We start from the raw sequence: 2,437 nt of genomic DNA on the forward strand, positions 1-2,437 counted from the left end.
CTGCATCAAGTAACTTCTTTACCTCGGCGGCGGCCGCCTGGTTTCTTTCTTCACCATGATGCCTTTTCTTCTGTCGTACCGGTTTCTTTTTTGGGTCGACAACTAGTTTGTGTACCGCCAGGTCTGGACTAATTCCTGGCATCTCATGTACCTCAAATGCAAAAATGTCCTGGAAATCTTTCAACAGTTGGCGAAGATCATCACCAAGTGCAGTCAGAGCAGTCGTCACTACCTTAACAGTTCGGTCAGGACGAGTGTCATCTAGGGCGACGTCTACGTACTCCCTAGCTGGCTGAGGGCGGAACTCATCCGGCCGCTCCTCAGCCAGTGATTGCTATTGTTTGTGCTTTTTCTTGACCTCTGTTTCGGAGGCTTTTCTCTTCCTGCCGCTTGCCTCTTGGGCAGACGCCTCTTCTATGGCTTTGCTAGTGGGGCCGTCTGAAGTTACCGTTGTTTTTATGTTAGTGAGGTAGCATTCTCTGGCCATTCTCTGGTCCCCCCTTATAGAACCGACTGTTTTGTCATCCTTCTCAAACTTGAGCAACATAAGGGATGGAATGATAACCGCTTTAGAGTCATTAAGGGTGGGGCGTCCAAGGATCATGTTGTAGGCAGTAAGCTCTTCCGCAACCAAAAAACGAATAACCATGTGGCGGCCCTCGCCTTTCTCACCTAGACGGACGGGTAAGTCAACCTGACTAATCGGATAGACTCCTCCTCCTCCAAATCCTACTAGAGGATGGGAGACAAGTTGTATACTCTCGGGCCTGTACTTGAGCTTGGTTAAGCACTTATGACTGATTAGGTCCGACGAACTTCCTGTGTCAATAATTATTTTGCCAACTCTTTGATTGGCCACTTTACACTCGATGACAATTGGATCGTCATGTGGCCGTCGGACACCACCCGAGTCTTTCTCAGACTTGATAACCTCAGGAAACGAGGTACCAGAGGCCTCGCCCTGATTAACAGAGTTAACATCCAGTTGCCTGATGTTATCCTTGTTTCCCCGAACAGTCGGACCACCTCCTGCATAGCCGCCTGCTATTGTATAGATGGCAGCTTCATCAGTGTCGGAGCTGTCAGCCGAATTCTGTCTTTTTTGCTTGGCCGATTGTTCCTGTTTGGAGGGTTGTTTTCCCTTAGGTTTCTTGACATAAGAGTCCAGATCACCTTTTTCAGCCAACTGATCTAGCAGACGCTTAAGACTGATACATTCGTTGGTCTCATGCCCAACGTCTTCATGAAAGTAGCAGTGCTTGCCTTGGTTGCGCTTACTAGGGTCGCCCCTCATTGGTGCCGGCTTCTCAAGTGAGAGTCAGCCCTTAATCTTTGTGAAGATAGCATGATTATCTTTGTTGAACTCATACTTGGGGGAGTATGGATTGAATTCCTTTCTTTTTTTGCTGGACGGCTGACCAGTGGTGTTGGCTATCCAAACATCTTTCCTCTTCTTCTCTTCCTTGGGGGCCGCATTCTGTGGACGACCCTCCTTTTTCTCGGACCTTTTCTGGTCCCCTTGCTTTCCCATGTGACAGAGGTCTACCGCCTGTATGTAGGTCTCGGCCTTCATCATCGCTTCTTGGAGGGTAGCCACTCTCTTTCTGACTAAGTCGAATTTGAGGTTCGACCCGTCCTTCAATCCTTTGAAGAAATCAGTGTAGGCTACCTCATCCGGCAGGTTGGGTATCTGTATCCTCATCATATTGAATCTTTTTATATAGGAGCGCAATCCTTCCTTTTCTCCCTGCTGGACGGATCCCAAATCAAGAGTCGTCTTCTTGGTAGGTTGTTCATGGAAAAGTTGGAGGCAAACAAATAGGCCAATGTCCTGAAATTGTTGACACAACCGGCCGACAGGTTGCCGAACCACTGTTGGGCAACTCCTTTCAGAGTGGCTGGGAAACATCTGCACCATGTGGCATCGTCCAACCCTTGAAGGTACATTAAATTGGTGAATGCCATCAGATGATCCTCTGGGTTAGTGGTGTCATCATAGGCGCCTACTAACACATTTTTTACTTTAGCCGGCTGGGCGGCTTGTAAAATTTCCCTGGAGAAGGCGGTTGGCTGTTCTCCGAGTTGAAGCAATCGTAATTGCCAGTCCAAAGGCTGGACATTCTTTGTTGTCTGACCTCAGAAAGGAGGAGATGGTAAAAAGTAGTGAGCTTGTGGCACATATGGCGGCTGAGGGACATATGGTGCCGACTATTGTTGATGAGAGCTAGAACCAGAGGGTGTGCTGCCCGTTCAAATCTCATAGTTTGATTTTGAACACTTCAAGGAAGTATTTTGTACACTGTCGGGAAAATCAGAAGTGGAGGCCGACTCAGACTGTTGTCGGCTCCTTTTCTGCTGAATCAGCAGCCGGGCGTTTGAGTAGGATTTCTTTGAGCCGTCTGGTTGAACCAGGCGGATTAGTTTCCTTCCCGATGAT

General features: G+C 48.3%; 1 protein-coding gene across 1 annotated transcript; it reads right to left on the minus strand.

The window, feature by feature from the left end:
- Positions 1-334: 334 nt before the first annotated feature.
- On the minus strand, positions 335-1,294 carry LOC110735851. The gene has a single exon (XM_021916030.1). It carries the CDS (start codon positions 1,292-1,294, stop codon positions 335-337), a length of 960 nt encoding a protein of 319 aa, XP_021771722.1.
- Positions 1,295-2,437: the final 1,143 nt, after the last annotated feature.

The sequence above is a fragment of the Chenopodium quinoa genome, unplaced genomic scaffold (assembly GCF_001683475.1).
Source record: "Chenopodium quinoa cultivar QQ74 unplaced genomic scaffold, ASM168347v1, whole genome shotgun sequence".
NCBI classification, from domain to species: domain Eukaryota; kingdom Viridiplantae; phylum Streptophyta; class Magnoliopsida; order Caryophyllales; family Amaranthaceae; genus Chenopodium; species Chenopodium quinoa.

What these genes read in the sequence shown, in the direction of transcription:
- LOC110735851 (XM_021916030.1), bottom strand. Translation starts at nt 1,294, where the DNA reads ATGAGGGGCGACCCTAGTAAGCGCAACCAAGGCAAGCACTGCTACTTT.